The sequence below is a fragment of the Mirounga leonina genome, unplaced genomic scaffold (assembly GCF_011800145.1).
Source record: "Mirounga leonina isolate KUSES-001 unplaced genomic scaffold, KU_Mleo_1.0 Mir_151, whole genome shotgun sequence".
In the NCBI taxonomy this organism is placed as follows: Eukaryota; Metazoa; Chordata; class Mammalia; order Carnivora; family Phocidae; genus Mirounga; species Mirounga leonina.
In genome coordinates this window covers 36248401-36274977 of record NW_023270377.1, presented here as the reverse complement: position 1 = coordinate 36274977, position 26577 = coordinate 36248401, and the positions used below count along the sequence as shown (strand labels likewise).

General features: G+C 37.0%; 1 protein-coding gene and 1 pseudogene across 2 annotated transcripts in view; both read left to right on the top strand.

Moving 5' to 3' along the window:
- The window catches only part of PLCL1 (phospholipase C like 1 (inactive)), a 364534-nt gene extending 354825 nt beyond the window's left edge, over positions 1-9709 (top strand). For both annotated transcript variants that reach the window (XM_035007452.1, XM_035007451.1), the window contains exon 6: positions 7733-9709. In XM_035007452.1, coding sequence (XP_034863343.1) covers positions 7733-7915 — 183 coding nt within the window. In that variant the 3' untranslated portion in view covers positions 7916-9709. The remainder of the gene's footprint in view (positions 1-7732) is intronic.
- A 15896-nt stretch (positions 9710-25605) lies between these two features.
- The window catches only part of LOC118012658, a 68360-nt pseudogene continuing 67388 nt past the window's right edge, over positions 25606-26577 (top strand).

The following is a 26577-nucleotide window of genomic DNA, read 5'->3' as shown; positions in this document are numbered from 1 at the left end:
CTTTGGCCATTTGTAGTCTTTTGTGGTTCCGGATGAATTTTAGAATTGTTTTTCTCTTTCTGTGAAAAACACCATTGGGATTTTGATGGGGATTGGCCTGAATCTATAGATGACATTGGGTAGCATGGGAATTATAATATTAATTCTTCTGGTCCATAAACATGAGATATCTTTCCATTCATTTGTGTCTTCTTCAATTTCTTTTATCAGTATCTTGTAGTTTTCGGTATGCAGATCTTTCATCTTCTTGGTTAAATTTAAGTATTTTATTGTTTTTGATGATATTGTAAATTGGATTTTTTTCTTTATTTCTTTTTCTGATCATTTATTGTGAACTGATAAACACAATTGATTTTTGCATGTCAATTTTGTATCCTGCAACTTTACTGAATTCATTTATCAGTTCTAATTGTTGTTTGGTATAGTCTTTAGGGCTTTCTATATATAAGATTAGGTTATCTGTAATCAGAGACAATTTTACTACTCCCTTTCTGATTTGGATGCCCTTCCTCCCTCCCTCCCTCCCTCCCTCCCTCCCTTCCTTCCTTCCTTTCCTCTCTCCCTTCCTTTTTCTTTTCTTTTCTTTGCTTTTTTTCTTTTCTTTCCCCTCCCCTCCTCTCCCATCCCTTCCTTTTTCCTTTCCTTCCCTTTCCTTTCTTTTTTCTCCCACCTAACTGCTCTGGCTAGGATTTGCAGTACTATGTGGAATAGAAATAGTGGGAGTAGGCACCCTCGTCTTGTTCTTGATCTTAGAGGAAAAGCTTTCAACCTTTCACCATTGACTGTGATGTTACTTGTGCTCTTGTCATACGTAGCCTGAATTATGTTGAGGTACTTTCCTTCTATACTCAGGTTGTTGAGGGTTTTTATCATGAAAGGATGTTGAATTTTGTCAAGTGATCTTTTATGCATCTATTGAGATGATCATGATTTTTACGTTTCATTCTCTTTCTATCATATAATTATTAGTGATTAGTGTTTAAATAATGTTAAATGACTTCATTTATATATATACTCAACAACACAAAGATGGTGTCTTCTATACTAAAAACTATTTTTAAAAAGCATGGTCAATGCAAAGGTTTTCTGCTTAAGACACAGGTAGTTACCATTTTGAAGTAAATAAGGTTCTTCATTCCTTCAACATTCAAGTTAGTCAGGATTTCCTGATGAGAAAGATATTGTAACAATGCAGGATGTTATCTGAAAAAGAAATGTGGAAAAAGATTTTATTTGCCAGGTCTTAAAACATATGTTTTCAAATTTAACTTTCTTTTTTTTTTGAGATTTAAAATTTTAATTTACATTTCAATATACATGTAGTAAAATTCAGTGTTGTGGTGTAGAGTTCCATGAATTTTTAGGAATCTGTTGTTACATATCTAGCACCGTGATCTGTTTCAAATTTAACTTTCAAATATAATTTTCATTATGTTGAATTTCAATAGATTCTAGCTTCAAACTTTTTATAGCCTTTTGTATAGTTGTGCTTATTAAACATGTCATTCTGCTTTCTTTTGCAATGTTGTCTTCTCTTTGGTATTAAATTATTCTCAAAATTCCTTTGAAATATCTTCTACATTTTATAAACTAGTCTTCCTTCAGAATTAGATTCTCAGGTATTAAAAAGACTTATTTATTTCCTGTTTCCACAGTCTTCAGAAACATCTGATTAATTGGAGTTTATGAACAATACTAAAATAAATCAGTCACGAAACTAATTTAAAAACCTGACCTTTGTATAAAATTATAAAATACAATGGGTCAGGTGAACATGTCCAGTGTAGTCCCCTTTCTGTTCCTTTAAGAATAAAATAATTTGATTGCATTATGTAATAAAGATTTGAAAACAGTGTTAACTTGTTTTGAGTTCAGAGTTTTAGGTGAAGAGTAACATATGGCTCCATAACATTGGCTCCATTAATCCAAAGCTCTTAGACCAAAACTGTCTACGATTATTCATCCATATTTCTTGAGAATTCATAGAGTTAAAATTCAATTTTTTAACTGACTAGTAGAATGCAGTTGGCATATTTGGTTGCCAAGGTATTGAAAAATAATAAATCTGACTGTTGATAATTAAATGCAATGGAAACTTCTATTTATTTTGCAGTTAAGTTATCTTGTCCATGATCTCCTAATAGCTATACTTTTGTGCCCTATAACTCTTGTTAACATCTTGTTTCCATTCCCTACATGGCTAGGCTTTTGTTCTGGAGAGCAAGAATTCCAGGCCATCTTTGCAGAGCTTTACCCAACATTCTAGAAATGTCACATCAAGAGAAGTACATCTGTTACGACATCACCACATTTTTGATCTGCTCTTTTAATTTCTCAAATGAAGGACATTGTAGATGTTATTTCTACTCCTTTGCAACAAAACATTTAGCCTCTACAGAGATTCCCAAAAAGCCTGGTTTTTGAAAGAGTAAGATGGTAGTAGGGTACGACTCACCATCACACGGTTTTGTCCAACAAATGGTAGGTAGCACGAATAAAGAGCTGCTAACTCCACCATGCTGTCTGTGGCTGACTTTTACTACAGTATTTTTCATAGCTGTTGACATTAGCTATAGGTGCGGACTCTCACATGAAACCATGTCAGGGGAACCAATCTGCCATTGAGTATGTGCTGAAAAATACCCACACAAGTCTGCCTGGAGACAGAGCTACATTTGTTTATGTGTGTAGATGCATATATGTGAGGGTGTATCCATTCCCAGAGTCTCACTTAGCTTCTTTAAATATTTGTGGTGTGCTCTGAGACAACCCACGCATTTCCTTCACATGTCACATGGACACCAGTCACGATGTCCTCCTGCTCTTGTGTGCGCTAATAACACAAGGGATAGTGCAGTTCATGGGAAAATGGGTGTGAAGGAATCATGGATGTCTTTTGTAAGTGATTCTGCCAGATTGTAGTCAAAATTATTTTTGAACGGTGTTGGGCAGGGAGGGAGTTGCCTTTCTTAGTAGAAGAGGAATAATAAAAATCCTGAATGTCTTTTGACAGATAATAAAATATGTTCTTAATAGATAACTTCCAAATATATAACTAATAAGCTCCTTACATTTAGAATTCCAGTTTTTTTTACAGTTATGATATAATGAGATAATCTGTGCAAATTTGCTTATACTTAGTTTATTAAGTGTTCAATAAAGTGTTAGCTTCTATGTAGGGTTGTGATGATATTTTACTGTCAGTAATAAGTTTATTAGTAGTAATAAAACTTGTGGCATTGTACAGCAAGCCCATTTACAGTCTAAATTGTATCAGATATTTCTTGATTTTTAGGTAATGTGTTTTAGTTGCAATCTAATGCAGTTGTAAGGATTTGGTTATGACTGCTTAATCTCTTTTTAAAAAAATTCATTAATCATCACTAATTTTTAGATTCAAAATCTCTATAGTGATCTCTCTATGGTTTTCTGTGATGCCAAGAGTTACTCTTTAAATACGCAGGGATTTCCATGGACTCTTAATTTTGGAAGCCAAATAATTGTGGAGGCTGAGTTGGTGGCCATTGCCCTTGAGACTTTTGATAGTCCTGTTGTCCCATCAGCATCAGTCTGCCTGAGATGCCCTCTATTACTTCTGCTTTTCTTTGGGTTAAAGCGGTCCTCGTTTTTTTTTTTTTTTCTGAAGCATTCCTAACATCAGAGGAGGGAAATTACAAATTGCCATGAGATTGCTAGAATATCAAAACATTGGCAGCAGCTTGACATTTCTTTCAAACTGAGTGTTCATTGATCACATTGTACATTAATTTTACATTTCAGGTCATAACAATCCCAGAGATATTTTAGTATCCAAGAAGTGTTTTGATTTATATAATACCAAGTAAAATTCTCTCCTCTCCTTCTCTCCCAAGACCTCTACTTGAGGAGTATTTTTGAGCATATTTCTTTGGAAGTGCCTGTTACAATACTCGTTAAATACACACAACACACTAATCCCTTTAAATTGATCAGCTGATCTGAATACCTAATACATCTTGTAGGAAATGATACATAGGACAAAAATGTTTGACAGAGGAGATACCGTATAGGCTGGCTTGTTAGGAGTTTGAGAGGGAGCGTAACAGAGTTGAGAGACGGATACTCGTTGGCCAGGGGAAATTGCAGCACATAAAATGGGAAAAAGTACTAAAAAGGAATGCCAGGGTGGGGGTTGTTAACAATAAACTTCTCTCTTTTTATAGTTTTGCCTGGTATGAGTCTTTCCTGGTTCTGATATCCTAAGAGGGAGGACTCCCGGAGTGGATTCCTTGGGCCACAGAACAGAAAGATGACCTTTATTCTTCCTTCTTTAAAGAACAGGAAAAAAAATGTTTACATTAAATGTTTCAACGTAGAATGTAAAAATTCAATTGTAAAACTAGTCTTTGATTTTGTCTTTTTGTATTAGTTAACAATTGAGTTTCTTTTTCTATTTCTTTTCTGCCCGTGTGGTTCAGCCAGGACACGGTGTCTCCTGGTTATCGGGAGATGATGTAGTTGTGTTTTCGTGCACTGCCACCACTGTTTTCTCCAATTGGCCATTGTTTTCTGGAGAGAGGGACTTCTGTGTACCGGAACTGGCACAGTCTGGCACACGGGCTTGCATGCCACCTCTCGGAACTGATGAGACAACATTCCGGCTGATTAATCAGATAGGTTTCATAACCTGCTGCAGAACAAGGGGAGGGGAGAACATTATGCATTCGTGGCATCCAGCTTGATATTTTTGCATGTTTCACTCTTCTCTTGCAATTAGGGAAGATGCCAATTTTGCTTTTGTTGCAATTTTAAAATGCTTAATGAAATGTTTAGAACTAAAAGGACAATGATCTCTTAAAAGTAACACTGAAAATGAGTGTGGATCTGATCTTTTTGTTAATACAGTTTGGTTTTTAAGGGAATCTTTCAATTTGTAAAACCAGTGGCAATATACCTATCTCTGCAAAACAGACTCTTGCAGATGCATTTTAGACAGATTAGTGAAATTTATATCTTAATATTTGTACAGTGCCAAGATATTCATTATAGTAGTAGACTGTGATACCTGCTTTTCATGTCACCTTATAGCGTAGTTTACTTGTGATTACCAAAATTACAAACAACTCTTCAACATTGTTTCTTTAATCTTTAACACTGTGAGGAAGGCTGAAGGTTATTTTCATGTTTACAGAAGAGCAAGTAGCCCAGGGAGAAATAGTTGGAGCTAGAGCAAAACTAAGCCTGACTTTTGTTCTTGCCAGCGTGTCCTTGGTGCACCTGATCTGCCCGAGTCTCTAGATACCACCTCCAAGTTCTGTCAGACTCTGCCACATGAGCAATGATTTTCTTTATATCTGCGTTGTTTTCATGGGTAACAATGAATAGGAGGCTCTAACGTGCTTTGGAGAGAGTGCATGATTTTCCTTGAAGAGATGCCGTATCACGTAGTGGTCAAGACTGCAGACTCTGGAGCCAACTGCTGGACTTCATTTAAACCCCAGCTCTACCATGTAGTAGCTGCATGACTCTGGGAAAGGGGACTGCTCTGGGCCTCAGCTTTTTTTTTTTTTTTTTATCAATAAACCGAGAATAAGAAAAGTGTCTATCTTCGTAGGGTTGCTGTGACAATTGAATGAATGAACATATGTAAAGCACAAAAAAGAGTGCATGTCAGAGTAAGCACTTAATATGTATTATTATTATTATTATTATTTAAGAATTGCACTTTTCCAAGTGGATGTGACTTTGTTTTTCAGTGTCCAGAGGGGACTCATCAGTGTTCAGAACTGACTCCCCAAATTCTGCTGGCATAGTGAATATTTTTCTTTAGAAAATCCATCTTTCTATGACAGAGTGTTCATTTTCTAGTCTTTAGTCTTTTTTTTAAAATTTATTTTATTTATTTATTTTTTTTAAAGATTTTATTTATTTATTTGAGAGAGAGAGAATGAGAGACAGAGAGCACTAGAGGGAAGAGGGCAGAGGGAGAAGCAGACCCCTTGCTGAGCAGGGAGCCCGATGTGGGACTCGATCCCAGGACTCCAGGATCATGACCTAAGCCGAAGGCAGTCGCTTAACCAACTGAGCCACCCAGGCGCCCCCCCCCTTTTTTTTAAAGATTTTTATTTATTTGTCAGAGGGAGAGAGAGAACAAGCAGGGGGAGCAGCAGAGGGAGAGGGAGAAGCAGGCTCCTCACTGAGCAAGGAGCCCAATGTGGGACTCGATCCCAGGACCCTGGGCTGAAGGCAGACACTTAACGACTGAGCCACCCAGGCGTCCCTTCTAGTATTTAGTCTTAGTCTAAATTATAAACATGGTGTGGGAAATAGGACACTGGACTGAGGTCCAAGACCTGGACTTCAGTCCCAGCTGTGACCTTGGGTCAGTCACTAAACCTCATCAGGCTCTGCCTCTTTTCTCCTCATGAGAAAGCTAGACTATAAAACTTCCACGTCCACTTATAAAATCCCTTTCCGTGACTGAAGTGATTGGGATAAGTCCACTTTAACAAAAATATTAGGAAAAGCCATCCTGTGTATCCCATTTAGTTAAAGCCTTTTATTAGAAGGATTTCACTACTATTACATAGTGCTGTGCAAGTGCTTGTGTAGATTTTGAGGAATGGAATATGCTACGGCATTTTTAAACATGTGTTTCGTCGGACACCCTGAGGAAAAACGACTCATCAAATTAAACAGCGTATCATGTAGCACGTTGGATAAAATAAGTGACTTATCCTTTCGCTGAGTCTGTGCTTTGTGGAGGAACTCTCCAGCCATCAGTGTCTGCATCCTCCCACACTGTCCTCTGCAGTTCGCGGTCACCTCAGCACTGCAGTGGGAATGGAGAGGGGAGAGAGGAGGGACCATGTCCTCTTTTGTCTGTGCCCCATGGGAGTAGGTTCCGGCTTCCCCACACTTGGTCCTTCAGGTGCCTGGGTCAGCATCAGCTTATATACTTGGTCATTTTTAATGAAGAAGTAAAATAAGAAATAAAAAAAGGAGAAAAAGTCTTTCTCAAGCGCTGATGTTCCTGAGAGCTGATGATTTCCTGCGATCCTCATTTGCTTTTTGTTTTGATTGACATACTGAACCTCCGAAGCCCCCCCCTTTTTTTTCTCCATCAGCCAGATGGAAACATTGTCTTTAGGGTGATGGAAAAGACAGAGGGAATATGGATAATTAATAATTTATTAAAAGGCAGATTGCAAGGATAACCCAATGTATAAAAACCCAGCTTACCAAGCATAATGGTGTGTGTTTTACTTTACAGAAGATGTTTTGATTTGTAAGCTCTTGTACACTGAGGGGCTGATTTAATTTTCAGTTCTTTAAAGAAGAGCTTCTTTCCTTGTTTTCTCCCAAGCCTAGAAATGCTGGGCCTGGGTGGGACGGGAGTTGCAGCAGTGTGCAAAGTTGCAGACCATGGGGAGGGGACGGGTTCACCATCCTCAGTAATGCAGAGGAATGCCCCCCCACCCCCCCGAGGTTATTCCTTACTGCAGGAATCTCAAGAGCCTACTGGCAACCACAGAGCTGATTGGGAAGGCTAAAGTTGAGGTCCTGGGCTTAAAGAGCAAAGACCCTGAACAGGGCCAGAAAAGAGCCTGGGGATAATCCCCGCAAAAGTGAGCTCTGAGGGTCTGGGTCCATTTCCTCCCTGAGCAGTAGCACAAATATATAGAGTGATGTTACTCAGGATACGCCTGGTCCATAACTTTCTTCTTTGGTGTATATTTCTCCTTGTTTGTAGGGCCAAGGAGATCTGTTGAAGAATGCCAAGAATGAAGCCATAGAAAACATGAAGCAGATCCAGCTGGCGTGCTTGTCCTGTGGACTTAGTAAAGCACTCAGCAGTGGTGCAGAAGCCAAGAGCAAACGTAGCCTGGAAGCCATCGAGGAGAAAGAGAGTGGCGAGGAGAATGGGAAGCTGTGACCCTGCGCAGTACCAACACGCGCACCCAGCCTTCCCCTCGAGGACTCCGGGTTTTCTCTCTGGTTTTCTTTCTTTCAGCTTTTTAGAAGTTCACAAAAAGATGCCCTCTGTGGGGTGTTGGACATAGATATTTTCACAATGTCAGTATTTTAATGTAGTTAATTTATCTAAGTTAAAACCTTTAGTAGTGTTTAAAAATTCTGGGATGTGTGTACATACCTATGTATGGATGTGGGTGGGAGCATGTGTATGTGTGTGTGTGTGTGTGTGTGTGAGAGAGAGAGAGCAAGCGAGAGAGAGAGACAGATACAGAGAGAGACAGAGAGAGAGAGAGAAAGAACCAGAAAGTGACAGAGAGAGAAAAAGAGAGATTGAGAAAGAGAGCTTGAGATCCTATGAAAATCTATTCTACATTGCATTATTCATTTAGTAAGTTATTACTTTATCATTTTGGGACAAATTTGTTAATCTGAAATTCTAAAGAGCACTTACTATAACCGGTTACTGTGTTTAATTTACTTTGTCATTTAATTTAGAGATCTTAACATAGGTTATTATCAAAGGAAGCCAAATTTACCAATGCATAGATGTTTTGATAGATTAAATATCGATTAGAAAATTCTTAAGAATCACAGTAGAAATAAAAGTGAGTGAAAGATAAACAAGTGATCAGAATTTCTGAGGTCAGCAAAATAATTTCTTCAGTTAGAAACTCTTTAAACTATTTATTAAATAAAATCAATTTTTAGAGAGTTTTTTGGTAGTTGTTTAATAAACATATGATTTCATGGAAAAGCTGATCATAAATGAATTTATACCCACCTCTGTGGAACTCTGAAACACAGTGAGAGCTCTGTTGTAATTAGTATTTTGATGTGACATGATTTTCAGTTATAAAATTTCAAGGTTGAGATTTGTTGGAAGGTCTCATTCTTCCAAACTGGGAGTCTAGCATTCATTTTCTGTAATGGACATGAGCAGCCAGGAGGTCTTGTCTTTGATTAAATATAATTTGTTGTACTAAATTTAAATTGAAAGACATTGTTTAAACAATACCACATTATCATGTTGAGCTGATATAAATTCTGTGGGTCAGATAACATCTTTGTGATGATTTAAGAACTAACATTACAAATATGATATAATTTTTATACATGAACAAAGACACACACAAAAGAAGCAAACTAGGGTACATTTATAATTGCATCAGATAATTTTTACCCTAATATCTTCATAAAGTACTTGAGTGTAAAATGTTTGTTACCTCCAGAAGAACTAAATGTTCTATGGTTATGAAAATATATTTATTTAAAACATTGCTTTTATTTTGAAAAGCTTCTTAATTAATTTGATTAACAAATAGACCAGTTTTGGGGGAACCTAGGGAAGATAATTGTTGACATTTTGCAAATATAAGCATCTTCTATAGCTACTGTGTTGAGTTATTTCTGACTTCTTAACACTATTATGTTCGTGTTGCACATTACTGAAAGTAAAGATATGAAACAACACTTTTATTGTTTTCCTTTATTGTGAATTCATTAAAAAGAGAAAAAAATAATGAAAATAATGACATATAATAATATTATATTAAAAATATCTCAAAGGGTATATTTCCATGGACCCAAAATGATGAAATTTCTCCTTGGGTTTCAAACTGGGCACTTGGGGAGGTTCATGAGCTCATTTTAAGGTAGGTTTCCAATGGTACTACAATCGCCTGAAAAAATTTCTTTACCCTCCATTATACTTAACCTGCCCAGTAAAAGGAATAGTAGAATGCAGGTGTCTGAACTCCTTATGATAAAAAGGAGGTGATAGAGACAGAAACAAAACCCACTTTACATCAGCCCATTGGTAGGTTTCACCTGTGGACCTCTTCACCTCCCTGAATTCTATTCAGAGAAGTCCATGCCTTTACTGGTGGTACAGAGAGGCGGGAAGAGTAGATAAAGAGTGAAAATGCTCAAAGAATATTATTAATTTCTTTCCTTGAGGGTCAAAGCCAATCCTTAAAAGTGGCTTCCCTAGTTTATTCCACTTGTCTTGGAGTTCCACTCACATTTAGGGACTTGCCCAAATGCTCTTGAACTGTTTTTGTTTTTAGCTTAAATAGAGTTTGAAAAGCAAAACCAAAACAAAACACAAGTAGGGGTTCCACCTCATCTAACGCTACTTCTGGCAATGGGTTGTCTGCCATTCTCTACTCCACTGCATTGGGTATGATTACTAGTCAGGGAGTGAGGGGTGGGGCAGGGTGGAGCTTTAGATTTTGAGAATGGTCTTGCCTCTGGATAGAATAATAAAAACAAACAAAACTTTTTACATTATTATGTCCTACCAGCGTCTGTCTTCTTTCCAGACTTGTACTGCAGTAGAAAAATCCTCCTTCTGTCCACTTAGCTTTTGACGATACGAGGAAGGTAATGGTAGATATTAATTCTGTTTTTGTTTATTACTTTTTACATTACCAAGGGGATTTGAAGCATAGATGGTAGATATTATCACTGACAGAGCCACTGATATAGTAAATGGAAGAATCGACTTTGGGTTCTGGTTTGTCTGAATTTATGTGCAAGAGTTCAGTGGTTTTGATTTTTAGTTTAATTCTCAAAATTTTAAACTGAACTACTAACTCTTTCCTTTATAACCACAAATCAGAAGAACTTTATTGTATTCTTTGATAATAAAATACTAACGATCAATATTAAACATGCAAAAACAGAGATATGTAAAACAATCACCCACTATTAACATTTAGATTTATACCCCTTCAGACCTGAATATGCTTTGATTATACATACATCTAAATATGCTTTGATTTTTAAGAAAAGTGAGATCACATTATATAAAGTGTTTTTGTAATAATCTTTTCACACAATAAAGACAATACATCATGAATCTCTTTCTGTCAATAAATATATATGTATATATATTGGGGCTCTCAGCCTTTGAATTGAATCTAGTCCACTAATAACGTATTTTATTTGGCCACTGAATCTTTTTCAAAAAATTTTAAACAATAGACAACTTTTAAAAATCAGGAAATTTCACATAAAAATTTAATTTTCTCCTTCTTCTAAAAGATTGGGTATTCTGATGACACTAGACACCCTTCCACACCTCCCCACATCTTACTTGTTATCAATTAATTGGAGCTGCCTTCTCCAAGAGGGGCATGTGCTGCCTAATTTGCCAAAGAGCTTCTTCTCTCATTTATGTCACATCCTGCTTTAGATGTCTTAGATGTCTTCGGTCGCGATTCTTTTTTTTTTTTTTTTAAAGATTTTATTTATTTATTTGAGAGAGAGAATGAGACACAGCACAAGAGGGAAGAGGGTCAGAGGGAGAAGCAGACCCCCTGCTGAGCAGGGAGCCCGATGCGGGACTCGATCCCGGGACTCCAGGATCATGACCTGAGCTGAAGGCAGTCGCTTAACCAACTGAGCCACCCAGGCGCCCCTTCGGTCGCGATTCTTGATTCAAATTAGTGTTAGTGTCTAATTATATGGATTATCATAACATATTTAGCCAATCCCCTGTTTTCTAATTTCTTGTTATATAAGCATTGCAGTGATGAAAACCCATTTTTTCAAAGTGGTTCAATTTTTTCTTTAGGATAAATTTCTAGAAGTAGAATTGTTGGGTCAAAGGATACATAGATTTTTTTTAGGGATTTTGAAATACATTGCCAAATAGTCTCCAAAAAATGTATCCAATTTCAATTCCCACCAGGAGTTTATGAGAGTGCTCAAATCTAATACTAAATTTAATTATTGTTTTTTATATTTTTGCCAATCTGCTAGATGAAAAAATCTTATTTGTCTTTATGTCTACTCTCTATTGAAAGTGAACATGTATTAGTATGTTCATTGACTATGGATAATTTCATATAGATAGTTATGAGTTTTCTGATCATTTTTGAATGGGATGGTAACTTTTTATCTTTTTATTATTATTTTTAAGAGGCATTTACCTAATAAGAATCTTCACCCTGTGTTTGTCATATATATTATAATGTCTTTTGACATACAGATCCCTAATTTAATCCAAGTTATGATTTTTTCCTTTATGATTAGTGTTAAGACATCTTTGTCCACCTATGCTCATGAAAATATTCTCCTATATTGCCTGTTAGTAGCTTTCTTGGTTTACTTTTCACATTTAAATCTACAATCCTACCCTTGCTTTTTGTGTATAGAGGAAGGTAGACATCTAATTTCATTTGTTCTCAATGTGGATAATCAGTTGACCCAGCCTATTTACTGTAGACTATTCTCTACCCACTCCTCTGTAATGCCACCCTTGTAAAAAATGAAGCACCCATGTATGTGTGCATCTATTTCTAGAATCTCTGTTTGGTTCCATTCGTCTGTGTCTGTCCTGGCAACATTACTGCACTGTTTTAATTATGATAGGTTTGTAATGTTTTGGTATCAGAGAGAGTAGGCCTCCCCACTCCTCTTCTTCTTCAACATTTCCTCGGTTATTTTTGGTTCTTTGCATTTCCATATATCAATTTCTATGAGGTACCTTCTGGAATTTTTATTGGTGTTACATTGAATGGATAGATCATTTTGGGGAGTTCAGACATATTCACATTATTGAGTATTCCAATCCATCTGCATGGTATATTACTCCATTTATTCAGGTCTTATTTAATTTCTCTTAATACAATTGTATAGATTTCTGTATAAAAGCCTTGCAGATCTTTCAGTAGATCTATTCCTAGGTATTTGATGTTTTTCATGCTATTATAAATAGTAACACTTTAAAACAAATTTCTAAATTGTATATAAAAATATAATAGATTGTTTTGTAATGATCATGTATCAAGTGAACTTGCTAAACTACTTGTTGATTTTAATTATCTATTTATTATTTTGGACTTTATAGGTATAGATCATGTCATCTGCAAATAATGACAATTTTATCTTTTCTCATTCGTATGCATTTTAGTTATGTGTTTCATCTGTTTTTCTTGATTTGTAGAACTGGTTAAAACCTCCAATATAATATTCAATAGAAATGATGTTAGTAAACATCCTTTCTCCTTCCCAATCTCAGAAGAATTTTGCAGTATTTCATCATTATATATGATGTTTACTCTAGATTCTGGTAGATTCTTTTGGGGAATTTAAAAAATTTTAAATATAATTTTTGCCATATATATATATATAAACTACAAAACCCTTAGAAGAAAATATAGGAAAAAATTTTGCAATCCTGGGTTAAGGCTATGAATTTTAGATGACACCAAAAACACAAGTAACAAAGGAAGAAATAAGATTGAACTTCCTTAAAATTAAAAACTTTTGTACTTCAAATGGCACCATCAAGAAAGTGAAAAGACAATCTGTAGAATGAGTTTACAACTTGTATGTCTGATAAAGGACTGGCATCCAGGATACATAAAGAATCACTACAGCATCATAAAAAGACAACCCAGTTTTAAAAATGGACAAAGGATCTGAATAGACATTTCTTCAGAGAAGATATACAAGTGGGCAATAAGCAAATGGAAGGATGCTTAACGTCATTGATAATCAGGAAAATTTAAGTTGAAACCACAATGAGATACCACTTCTCACTCACCAGGAATGCTACAATAAAAAAAAGACAGGTAGTAACAAGTGCTAGTGAGGATGTAGAGAAATTAGAACCATCATACACTATTAGCGAAATGGAAAACGGTCCAGCTGCTTTGGAAAAGAGCCTGGCACTTCATCAAAAATTAAACATAGAGTTACTATATGACCAGCAATTGCACTTCTAGGTGTATACTCAAGAAAAATGAAAATACATGTCCACAAATGCTCATAGCAGCATTATTCAGAATAGCCAAAAAGTGGAAACAATCCAAGTGTCCATCAACAGATGAAAGGATGAAAGAGATAGCATATCCACAAAATGGGCTATTCAACAATAAAAAGAAATGAAGTATCGATACATGTTACAACATGAATGAACCTTGAAAACATTATGCTAAGTTAAGAAAGCGAGGCAGGGAGGCCACATATTGTGATTCCTTTTGTATGAAATGTCCGTAAGAGGCAAATCTGTGGAGATGGAAAGTACGCTAGTGGTTTTCAGGGGCTGGGAGGAGGTGGGATGGGGAGTGACTGCTGATGGGTATGTGGTTTCTTTTTGGGGTGATGAAATGTTCTGGAATTAGATACTGATGATGGTTGCACAGCTTTGTGAATGTACTAAAAACTACTGTGTAGTTTAAAAGGGTGAATTTTATGTTATGTAAATTATCAGTGAGAGAGTTACTTAAAAAAAAAGAAACACAGAAAAGAGAGTTTACATAATGAACTGAGCACCAGTGAATAGTGAAATAACTCCAAGAAATCTAATACATGCAAAATTGGTGGGGGGGGGGGGAAGAAAAAATATTTGAATAAATAACGACTGAGAAAACTCTTTGAATGAAAACTATAAAGCCACGTATCTAAGAACCTTAAAAAAATCCCAACGACCAGAAATACGAGGTAAACAACCAAGACATATTATAATAAAATTATTCAAAAGTAGTGATACTGAGAATATCTTAAAAGTAGACAGTGAAATAAAACATGTATGTATAGTACACAGAAAATTAGAAAGAATATTATTTAGTGTAAACCATGTAAGTGAGATGACAATGGAGCAACTTTAAATACTGAAAGAGAAGCAAAAACCTAATTCTAGAATTCTATGCCCAGTGAAAGTGCCCTTCAAAACTAAATGTGATATAAACAATTTCAAAAGATGAAAGAACTCAGCACCAGCACACCTTCAGTAAAAGAAATGTTAAAGGAAGTTATGATGTTAAATGATCATTTATTAAGTCGAGTCCCAAGGTGTTGGATGGTTCCACAGAGGTCACAAGGGAATTGAAATAGAGAAGTTTGTTACTCACAAGTGCTGGAAAATGTACATGGCATGCCTTAATAAGGGACCATGGGGAGGTCAAGGCAGGGTACAGGCAGAAGGAAAGTGGGGGACCAAGGGCACATACCTTTATTTTGGGTCTGTGGTGGAGAGCTTTGGGGTTCTTGGGCTAAGGCTGGATTGGCCAATTCAAAAGTGGGGTTTTGATAAGCTTTGTGGGGGTCTTATCTACAGGGCACTCAAGGAGAAGGCTCTGGGAGGGGGAGAGACTGTTTATCACAAGGGTGGTTTATGGGATTTATATCAGGAAATTGTATTTACTTATGACTCTGTGCACTGTTATCTAGAACATGCATTCAAGAAAGGGGCTAGTGTCAGTTCAAGGCCTTCACAGGCCTCCTGGCCACACAAAGTGGATGCTGAGGCAGCAATATTATGGAGTAGTTTGACTAAACTCTCAACAGAATTCCTCCAGACTGGAGGAAATGATGGCAGATGAAAATATGAATCTACACAAAGGAATAAAGAACACTAGGAATAGCAACTATAGGAGTAAATAGATTAAAAAGTGTTTACTTAAATCTCAAAGAGATAAATGACTAAACAAAAACAACAAGGTAATAAGGAAATTGTAAAAGATATAAAAGGAAAATGTATGATAAGAATAGCACCAAACTGGTAGGAGAGAAAGAGTCCAGTACTATGTGTGAAATAGTCTGATACCACTTGAAGGCTGATTGTGGTAAGTTAAAGAGTAATTTATCACAATCCTAAATCAACCACTAAAACAAGAAAGCAAAGAGCAATAACTAGTAAGCCAACTGAAGAGATAAAATTGAATCAGAAGAATATATTCAATTAATCCCAAGGAAGGCAGAAATAGAAAAAAAAAAAGGAATAAAGAAGAGATGGTGGAAAAAAATTAGCTAGCAAGATGATTGTCTTAAAGCTAACCATGTCAGTAATCACATTAAATGTAATTGTATAAATAAAATTGTCAGATTGGATAAAATAAGACTAAACAGTATGCGGTCTATAAGAAGTACACCTTAAATAGAAGGACACAGGTTAAAAGTAAATAGATGGGAAAGATATATCATGCTAACATGAATCAAAAGAAAACTGGAATGGCTGTATTAATATCAGATGAAGTAGATTTCAGAGCAATGAATGATACCAGGGATAAAGAGGGTCATTTCTTAGTGATTAAGGAGTCACTTCATCAAGAAGATGTCACAATCCTAAATGCTTATGCAACTAAAATCAGTGCTTCAAAATACATGAGGCAGAAACTGATAGAATTGCCAGAAGAAAGGCACAATCGTATGATTATAGTCAGAGTTCAATATACTTTCCTCAATAATTGATAGATTAAATAGAAAATAAATATGGATATAGGAGATTTAAACAATATCATCAACCACCTTGACAAAACTGACATTTATACAACACTACACTCAACAGCAGTAGCAAACATGCTTTTTTCAAATGTACGGGAACATTTATCAGGAGAGACCATACTCTGGGTCGTAAAACAAGTCCCAATAGGTTTAAGAGGATTAAAATTATACAAGATGTGTTCTCTGACTACAAAGGAATTACATTAGAAATCAATAATAGAAAGACCTTCGGAAAATCTCCAAATATTTGGAAACTAAGTGAAGCACTTCTAAATAATTCATTAGTCAAAAAAGAAATCAAGAAGGAACTCGGAAGTTATTTTGAACATAAGTGACAAATCATCAAAATTCATGGAACAGCACTAGTGCCATTCAGAGGAGGAAATTTATAGCAGTTAATATCTGTATTAGAAAAGAAGGGAATATGGACGCCTGGGTGGCTCAGTCGGTTGGGCGACTGCCTTCAGCTCAGGTCATGATCCTGGAGTCCTGGGATCGAGTCCCACGTCGGGCTCCCGGCTCAGCGGGGAGCTTGCTTCTCCCTCTGACCCTATCCCCTCTCATGCTGTTTCTCATTCTCTCTCTCTCTCTCAAATAAATAAATTAATAAATTAAAAAAAAAGATTAAAAAAAAAAAAGAAAAGAAGGGAATATGAAAACTTTCAGCCCATAAATTCTACAACTTCCTTGGAAGACACAAACTGCCAAATCTCAAAATAATTATAATGAGTAAAAGAGGTCCGACAAAAAGTACATACTGCATATCCAATAATATAAATGTTTGGAAATGCAAACTAATGACTCGTGACAGATCAGTGGTTGCCTGGGGACGGTGGGGAGTGTAGGGGCTCAAAGTGGCAGAAGGACACTTTTGGGGAGGGTGTCTATGTTCATTATCTTGATTGTGGTGATGGCTTCACATGTTACACATACATCAAAATGTAATTAAATTGTATGCTTTAAATATGTGGAGTTTACTGTATGACATTATACCTCAATAAAGCCCTTAAAAATACACAACAGTATCTCTAAGTTAATAATGATTTTGAGGCAGCTTTATTTGTTTTCTAAGTAAACTTTACCCCTGCCTGTATGTTTGTTGTTTCTTTTTTTCCTTGATGTTCATCAAGACTTTGCCTCTGTATATTTTCAGATAATTCAATTTTATTTTTATCTGGGAAATAGTGAGTTTGTAGAGTTAGGTATCTTTTTAGCTTATAAAAGCTTTCTTTTTGCATTTTCCAGCGTGTGTGTGTGTGTGTGTATTTAGGAACATATTCGCTTCGTGTCACTGCTTTAGTCTCTTTAGGAACAGCATTTGGCCCTATCATCATCATAGGTTTCCTTCATCTTTTCTGTAGTAATGCTATTTTTCTGCACTTTTCTTTGAATCCTGGGGGGGTTTCTTGTGACTTTCCTTTACAACAAAAATTTTATATTCTATATTGTCAGTATTGCTGCTTAATATTCGATCACGTTTTTCATTTCAAAGGATTTCTTCTTTATCTCATCCAGCTCTTTATTTAAATTCATGCTTGCCTCTCAACAGCTTTTTCCCTTATGATATATTTTCTGATCCCATCTTTAATAGTTAGCACTTACCTTATCTTCTGGGTGCCACATGCTGTGCTAAATGCCGACCTGTATCAGCTCATTTAGTTCTCAAAACTGTCTTAGATATTGATATTGTCTCCAGTAGAAGGGAAACCAGGGCTAAGAGACTGTTCAGTTATCTATTGCTGCATAACAAATTGCCCCCAAGCGTCCCTGTTTAAAGAATGGAGCCCATTCATTTTGCTCACCTATCTGCAGTTTAGGTTGGGTTCAATGGGGGGCTGGGTACCTGGTGTTCCACCTGGTGTCCGTTGGGATGATTTGAAGGCCAGGGGCTGGAATCATTTGAACATTTGTTCTCACCCAGGGCCAGGAGTCGGTGCTAGCTGAGACCTGAGTTGGAAGATCTACAGGTAGCCGCTGCATGTGGCCTGGGCTTTCTCACAGAGTCAGTGTTCCTTGAGAGAGCCAGCCAAGATAAAGCCAGATCACCTTTATGACCTTGCCTTGTAAGTCACACAGCACCATTTCTACCACATTGTATTCACTGAAGGTGACCATAAAGGCATGTCCAGTATTAAGGAGGAGGGGTGTGATAAAGTTTAACTATTGAGTAGGTAGGGTAAGTTTCTGAAAGAGCATGGGAAGCCAGACATGTTGCTATTGCCATTTTTGGAAATTTTAACCTTCCACAGAAAAGTTAAGTATTTTTTCCCAAGGTCACGTGATCATAATGGAGGAAGATTACTTCATAGAAATCTTATTTCATAGAAATAATACTAAATTTCCTGGAGTAAAATTTGATGCTATTTCAAATGGTTTTTTTTTTTTTTTTTAAGATTTACTTTCTTATTTTAGGGGGAGAGAGACAGAGAGAGAGAAAACATGTGTGGGTGGGGGGAGGGGCAGGGGAAAGAAACTCAAGCAGACCCCTGCTGAGTGGGGAGCCTGATGCAGGGTTTGATCCCACGACCTTGAGACCATGCCCCGAGATGAAATCAAGAGTTGGTCGCTCAACTGACTGAGCCACCCAGGTGCCCTGATGCTATCTCAAATGTTCTTAAAAATTTATAAGTATGACCTTCCATGACTCTTGTGTTATGGTCATGTCCCTTTATATTTAAGCATTTTGTATTATAGTCTTTTATGTTACTTTATACATTCATATTGATTTGCTTTTCTTTTCTGAGTACTCTTCTAATATTTTATTCAAACTTTTTTTTCTTAAGAAATGGCATGACTTTATTCTTGCTTGAATTCTTGACTTTTAGCTTGGATGTTATTAAAATGCTTACTTAAAATTTAAGTGAAGAACTAAATTTTTTATCTTAAGCTGCAGGATCTAATGTTACTCATTTAGTGATCTGGTTACCTTAGGGGTAAGGACTTGAGACTTAGTAAAATCTCAACTGTTCCAATTCCTAATAAGAAGGCAACTTCACGGTAATAAAAGTGAATGGTTTCACATGGTTTATTGATTTCACTCCTAAATGGTACAGTGTTTTGTTTTGCAACAGTGTTATGTTTTGTGATAGGTTTTATAATCCTCATTTGGCATTTGGGGAAACCAAGACGTATTTCTTTGTCTAGGGGACCATAGAAGTTATACTTACTGGCTCTCTATATGGTGACTTTTTGTTCCTCTACAGCTATTTAGCAATACCGTGTCAATAGGTTAAAAGAAGCTGGAATAGTAACTCATCCAAAATATGTTTAGTTCATAGTCAATTTCAGCTTAAAGCGAGGAAAGCTCCAAGGATGCAATGGTGGGGATTTATTTTTTCACATGTTTTCATCAGGGTGAACATGTTATTGGCATCCTGGTGGCATGAGGCATAATTGGACTTCTAGACTCTAAAGCCTTTCTAAATTCTTTTAATTTCCCCAGGCCCTAATTGGAATATATATTTGGATATGTTGGAATATATATGTGAATATATAATATGAATATATATTTTATATATTTATTTTGTTTGGAAATTGGTGGATTTGATGCTGCCATATTGAAGTTTGGTGCCTGAATTTGTCTATTTACAGATACGCCATTATGCCATAGAACTATTGTCATCATTTCCATACAGTCTCTTTACAAAATATAACGCATAAATGTTTAGATGTTAGGGTTCCTAAAACAAACATACTAACAGCTCCTGGCACAATGCTTAATAGTCCTTTTTATCTGTCTTTTATTTATGCAGCCACAGATTTCAGCATTCTCAACAAGGAATTCATAATTACTTGTTGGGTAAAATAAACCATTGACATAGGAAAGAATAAGTGTAGTTTTTATAAGAATATTGTACAGCCCTTCTTATCTCTAAGGAAAGCAATGTGAGACAGCTGAATGGAAAAGAATGCTGTTCAAATAAAATCTCAAGGGCACTGTAACTGTTCAATGGTTAGAAATTTTGCTCAGTAGCTAATATTAATATCCTATAATCTTAAAGTTCCCTTATCTGTTTTATTTCAATGTAGCAGCTGCTTGTCAGCACATATAGTATAAATAATTGGATCTTGGAAGCTGGAGAGGCCAGATTTTAGATTTCTGTACAGTGTCCTTCATCAGTGTATCCATATCCAGGACACCATGTGTTCTGATTTTCTTTTATAAAACCCAGTACCACCAGGAGAGTGTAAAAATCCTAACACTTTGGTGAGAAGGCCTGAATAATACATTGGATTTGCAATATTCTAGCCTTCTTGTCATCATATAGTGTATAGGACCTGTGAGGACCTTTATTCCTTTTGGCAGAGCAATAGTGGGACTCAGGGGAGAGATCTCTTTCTGTGGCAGTCTTACGCTTTCCCACCACACCCTGGATCTTTTCTTGTGTTTCCATGATCTGTTCATTGATTCCCTTCTGTGCTCTAAGTTTCAATTAGCCTCTCAGGCAAGAGAAGTACTAAGCTTTTTGGAAAATGTTTTCAAATCTCACTCAGGTATCCCATAAAGATAAATCATCTAATACTCTGGGTTTGCTCCTCCACCAAATCACATCCACTTTTCCCCTTGTACTATTTTCATTTGATTTTGACTATTTCACCATTCATATTTCTAACTGGTTAATTCTATTTTTCAGAGAAGCCATGTTTTGGAACCTGTTCCGTGGGCCAGACAGCAGACCACCCTCCATTGTGAAAACAAAGGTCTTTCACACATTGAAGCTGTGTATTTTTGCAGTCCCCAGATTTGGAGGATTTTCTTTCCCTTTTTTATATTTGGTTGAAATATCACAATGGATTTATTTACTATCAATTAATTTCTATTTTCTAGCAATTCAGTTTAGTCACGAGGAGGAATTCAACATGACAATTTAAGGAATTATAAGTCTACTATTTAAAAATCAAATTGTAAAATAATATGCTTTTTAAATTAGTTTCTATGTTTGTTCATTTGTTAACAGTGTCAGATTTTACCCTAATTTTTTAATGGAGAACATTTTGACACTTCTGTGATTTAAAATACATTTCCGAGTAAGAAAATATTGTTCATTAGTTCTTTCGTTCTTGAAAAGTTTCTAAAGAATCGTGAAAAATCTATTCCACAGATAGATTAAAGCTTTATGGATCATGAGCTCGTTTTTCAGTCAGTGACAAATAGATTATGTTCTTTCCTCAAGGTATGTGCAAGGAATTATAAAATGGCAATACATCTCTGTTGTAATTTATAAAATAATGCCTTATTTCCTTCTATAGTTATAAACATGCCTGCAGTTATTTTCTGCCATTTTAACTAGGAGATGTGTCAAGTCAAATTATCATGTAGGAAAGTTTTGACTTCTCAACCCCCATCCCCCTTACCATCTGTTCTTCTCTCAGTCTTTTGGCTAGTACTGAACAGCATTGCCACCTCCCCAGCACGTCACCCCAAATTCCAGAGGGCCATCTCTATTCTGTTCTTTCTCTCACACTCTTCTATCCTGTCTATAACCACCTCCTCTTAGCAGCTCCACCCAAATAGATCTGGAGTTTCCCTGCTTCCGTTTACCTCTCTTGCCTACCATCCACCATTGTCTTGCCAGGATTATTGAAATAGCCCCCAACTAGACACTTTAGTCTATTTTTCTCCACAGTAGTCAGATGAACGAAAAATAAAATACATGTTATGTGTATGCCTGTGTGTATGTGTGTATGTAGTGTGTGTATGACTGTGTATACATATATATGATATGCATATATAATATGCAAATATTAAATATATAATGATATAACTGTACCATGTGTTTATTTTATTTATTTTTTAAGAGGGGAATATTTATTTATTTTTTTAATTTAAATTCGATTAGCCAACATATAGTACATCATTAGTTTCAGATGTAGTGTTCAGTAATTCGTCAGGTGCATATAACACCTAGTGCTCATCACATCGGGTGCCATGTGTCTATTTAAAACCCTCAAACAGATTCTGATTGCACTTAGAATCCAAATCCACAGCCATGATCCTCATGATCTGTAAGGTCTGACCCCTGCCTACCCGCTGCCTGTTATGGACTGCGTGTTTGTGTCCCCTCAAAATTCATGTGTTGAAACCTTAATGCCCAATGCGATGGTATTAGGAGGTGGGTCCTTGGGACGTGCTTAGTTTTAGATGAGATCATAAGGGTAGAGTCCCCATGATGGGATTGTGTTTTTATAAGAGAAATTGACTAGGGCTCACTCTTTTCCACTATGTGAGGACACAACAGGAAGACCCCTGCAGACTAGGAAGAGGGCTTTCATCAGGAATCAAATTGGCTGGCACCTTGATCTTGGACTTGCCAGCCTCCAGAACTGGGAGAAATAATTGTCTATTGTTTAAGCTGCCCACTATATGTATCTGTTCTAGTCACCTGAGCTTAGACCCTGCCTTGTCTTCCCTCTGCCCCTCTGCAACTATATTTCTATCTCCAATCCACCAAGCTTATTACACTGGATCTTTCTTCTTCCAGTGGCTGGTGTTTTTTTATGTCATTCTGTTCTCAAATGTCATCTTTTCAGAAAGACTTTCCCTGATCACACAATCTGAATTAGTGTCTCCAAATATTCTCTGGCCCATCATTCTCTGTCTCTGTCTCTCTCTCTATATATATCTCTATAATATATACATTTTTTTTTTGAGAGAGGGTGGGGGATAGAGTGTGTGTGTGGTGGAGAGAGGCAGAGGGAGAGGGAGGGAGAAAATCTTAAGCAGGTTCCATACCCAGCGTGGAGCCTGACTTGGGGCTCGATCTCATGACCCTGACATCATGACCTGAGCCAAAATCAGCAGTCAGACACTTAACCGACTGAGCCACCCAGGCGCCCAACTGTTTATATTTTTTGAGCATTGTGCTTATTTGCTGATTTCTTTGTTATTAACAGTCTTCTCCAAGAAAATATAAACACTATAGAACAGGGACCTTACCTGTGTTACTCACCACTGTATGCCTGGCTTCTAGCACAGTGTCTGGCACATAGGAAGCACCTTATAAATACCTGTTTCATGAATGTTATAAAGCAACTGGCACAACATCATAAATTAATTAACAGAAATTGCACAGGAAAGATTATGTGTACTTAGCTTCAGGAAAATCTTTGAATGCTTCTAAAGGATTCATGCTGGAATTCTTTTATCTTCCCCGAGATCTTCCTTTAGGCCCAATAATTTTGCTTTTTAAAACTGAACCTCTTCTCAAACACATTTGCTGTTTCTATATAGCCTATCTCTGCGAAAAGAGGGCTAATCTCTTATGATCTGAGTTCAATACAATAGGCTGTACCTCCTATAATAAGAGTAGCTGGTGTTTTTCACGTTTATTTAATCAATATAATCTCCTTTCCCTTGTTTTCAGACTTAGTACATTGGAATAATGCTGAATGTTAGCAAGCTAATTTACTTTTATTGGCTGTAAGAGCTCTGGGCTTCCAGATTACTTGGGCAAAAAGTGTAACAGAATGAATAAGAAATCTTATATAAAGCAGAGGAAGGTAATTCATTTGTAGAAAAATACTCACAGCTCTGAACCAAACAAAAGTCTTAATTCCATACTGTTTTGAACATTTATTATGTATTAGGTATGTTTATTGAGCACATTATTGAACAACTATATTATTATTTTAAATTTTATTTTATTATGTTAATCACCATACATTACATCATTAGTTTTTGATGTAGTGTTCCATGATTCATTGTTTGCGTATAACACCCAGTGCCCCATTCAGTACATTCCCTCCTTAATACCCATCACCAGGCTAACCCATCCCCCCACCCCCTCTCCTCTAGAACCCTCAGTTTGTTTCTCAGAGTCCATAGTCTCTCATGGTTCGTCTCCCCCTCCGATTTCCCCCCTTCATTTTTCCCTTTCTACTATCTTTTTTTTTTTAACATGTAATGTATTATTTGAACACCTATATTATACTACTTGGCACTGCATTTCACTGACCTAAGGCACCATAAATTATAAGATGCACCATTATTTTATGTACCATTTAGAAATAAAAATCCTGTGAATTTGATAATAGTATAACATCAATTAAAAGGCACATCCTGATTTAAAAGAAGTAAATAGGGACGCCTGGGTGGCTCAGTTAAGTGTCTGCCTTCAGCTCAGGTCATGATCCCGGGGTCCTGAGATCGAGCCCCACATCGGGCTCCCTGCTCAGCGGGGAGCCTGCTTCTTCCTCTGCTCTCCTCCCTGACAAAAAAATAAATAAAAAGAAGTAAATATTATGGGTAAAGGTATCCTCAAAGACTTTACAGTCAAATAGGGAAAGCAGAGATAAAATAAATAAGGTCATATACAGGAAGAACTTTTTCTTCCTGGTGGTTCACTTCTCTTTCCTGGAATCATCTCTAAATAAACTACCTACACACAAGTCCTGTCTCAGGCACTGATTTGCAGAGAACCCAAAATAAGCTAGTTGATATCAGGATTAGCTCTACAAAGTGAACCTTTAGGAAGTGATTCTAGAACAATCACTACTAGTCAAATAGGAACAAGTACCTATTGCTGGTGGTAAGTGGATGATTCCTCACGATAACCTGTGGCATGCTGAAGGATCACAGCCAAAGAGTTACCTGCTGTAGATTAGGATGGGGTACAGGTGGGAGGTGAAGTAGTTGTTCATATAAGAGTTAGCACCTGGATGGTGTGGGGTATTGGTAATTCAATGGATTATGGCACTGGCTGTGGAAGGTTTCAAGAACAAAAACAACAGGCTCAGTTCAGCCACTGTCAACTCACAGTGAACCATCAAAGCCCAAAGTTCTTCACGGCAGCACTTAAAGAGATTCTCCTCTCATGAAGCCACAGAGAAGATTGAGTGGAAAATCATGCCTATTTGGAAGAGCTAATGAGAGACTGAGTATGCAGGTGTGACAGGTTTCCTATGCAAAGATGAGGGCCCTGATAAGGACCACTTGGCGTGGGAACATTTGGATGCATGAGTTCAAAAGAGGTTGAAACTCCAGATCCTTCTGAACGCTGGGCCAGCAGCAGTAGCTTCTTCCCCTTGCTACAGGGTGGAGGAAAGGAGTCTTCCCTTCTCAGGAGTCTATTCAAAGACCGGACCTGAGGACGATATCTTGAAAACAGACACTTGCCACCCACCTCAGATCCACCCTTGCCTGGTCTCGTTCCTCTAGTCCAGTAAGTAGAGGAAGTTCTCTTTGTAGGCCAAGAGGGGAAGTGAGTTCTCTGGGAGAACACCGGTTACTCACTGAAAAAAAAAAGGGCCAACATACACTGGTGAAACCGGGAGAACTCATGTGGGATTGGGTCTTAAAATTTGGATCAGGGAGAACAAAATGTACGGCTTGACGGGAGGGTACATATTCCCGTGGCAGGCTTCTCCCATAACACAAGTTTACTGGAAAGGGCAAGACTTGGACCTGGTCGAAATATGCCGCTGGATGGCTCCTTGAAGCATGTGTACATCGGTGGCCTACAGTTAAACAAGGCAGAAATGCCTGGTGGGGTCAGAAGTGTCAGGGAGTCCCGGGCTCTCTCTTAGTTCGACCAAAGCAGCTCTGCTCCAACTGCTTTATCAGTAGGACTTCCACAGAAAATTTCACTTGGTAAGAGACTTCCTACTGCTGTAAAAAAAAAAAAAAAAAAAAAAAAATTGGAAAAGCACTAGATTACATGCCTTTTCCACTCTAACATGCCATAGGATCCTTGTCTGTTGAGCTCTGGAGTCTGACTGCCCAAGGTCCAATTCATGGCTCTACTTTTTTTGGTCTGTAAGACTGAAGGCAAGATACTTCACCTGCTTTAGCTTCAAATTGATCTGTAAAATGGGGGTGATAATGTATCTACCTAATAGAGTTATTGTTTTAAATGAGAACAAAAGCATGATATTTAGCACATTACTACCACATAGTAAATGCTCAGTACTTTTGGAAATATAGGAATGTCTAAGAAATAAATTCCTTTAGCCAGATTAGATTCAGCATAGCTAGGTGATGAAGTTCCATCTATACTTATTTATTTATTTACTTATTTAAAGATCTTATTTATTTGAGAGAGAGAGAGTGAGCATGAGAGAGAGCATGGGAGAAGGGCAGAGGGACAAGCAGACTCCCTGCTGAGTGGGGAGCCTGGTGCAGGGCTCCATCCCAGGACCATGGATCATGACCCAAGCCAAAGTCAGAAGCTTAGCTGACTGAGCCACCCAGGGGCCCCTCTATCCATACATATTTAAATAAATTCAACCATGTAGTATTTTTTATATCAAAGTATTTGATATCTGCATTCTAAGTAGAGCCTTGTAGAATAATAATGCATTAGGTTGTCTGTAGAGAACTTGTCATTTTCATAGGTCAAAAATTGTTGAAGATTGGGAGTTTGGGTTGTTTCTACATAGTATCTGGAA